We start from the raw sequence: 650 nt of genomic DNA, 5'->3' as shown, positions 1-650 counted from the left end.
GTAGAGGATGCCTGGTTATTCTTTAAAAGTGCTTTCCTCACCATCTTAAATAAGCATGCCCCATTCAAAAAAATGTAGAACCAGGAACAGATATAGCCCTTGCATCACTCCAGACCTGACTGCCGTTGATCAGCACAAAAAGTTCAGAATTGTTTAAGTTTGAAGCCAAAAAGTCAGTGTTAAATGAAAATGCTGTACTAGAATCGAGCTCCACCTTTTATTGTACAATATGCAACATGACAACTGGTACAAGTTACTTTGGTTCAATTTTACATGTAATTAATTCCAACATTACAATAAGTTCTCATCAATCTTAAAGTGTTCCCTAAACAAATGAATAATAATTTGTTTACAAGCTATATACATTAAATCTAGTGAACAAAAACACACAGCATACTGTCCACTAACTATGACATGACAGTGAGTGAACTTTCTTCATGCTTAGTCGTCAATGTGTCTGAAAGCAGAAAATAGCTTTAATCAACACAGGCATGTTCAGTGGCGCTATGGAATGTTGTTCGGTAAAAAAACGTTTAACGTAGTAGTTGTATATATTACCTGAACATCTGCTTGTACATCCCCAGGGCCTCCTGAGCGACAAAATGGATAAAGGCGGGGTCCTGCAGCTCCACATCAGCTGGGATGGTCAG

The 650-nt window shown here is 38.0% G+C and overlaps 1 protein-coding gene across 1 annotated transcript in view; it reads right to left on the bottom strand.

Annotated features, from left to right (window-relative positions):
* Nucleotides 1–203: 203 nt before the first annotated feature.
* LOC129814559 (clusterin-like protein 1) overlaps nt 204–650 on the bottom strand; it is a 10989-nt gene continuing 10542 nt past the window's right edge. Inside the window, exons 10-11 of the mRNA XM_055867735.1 lie at nt 559–650; nt 204–457 (exon numbers count right to left, since the gene is read on the bottom strand). The exon at nt 559–650 is cut by the window's right edge and continues 87 nt beyond it. Coding sequence (XP_055723710.1) covers nt 442–457; nt 559–650 — 108 coding nt within the window. The 3' untranslated portion in view covers nt 204–441. The remainder of the gene's footprint in view (nt 458–558) is intronic.

Source organism: Salvelinus fontinalis, chromosome 17 (assembly GCF_029448725.1).
Source record: "Salvelinus fontinalis isolate EN_2023a chromosome 17, ASM2944872v1, whole genome shotgun sequence".
Taxonomy (NCBI): Eukaryota; Metazoa; Chordata; class Actinopteri; order Salmoniformes; family Salmonidae; genus Salvelinus; species Salvelinus fontinalis.
The sequence above is the reverse complement of the archived record's forward strand: the minus strand, read 5'-3'. Positions and strand labels throughout refer to the sequence as shown.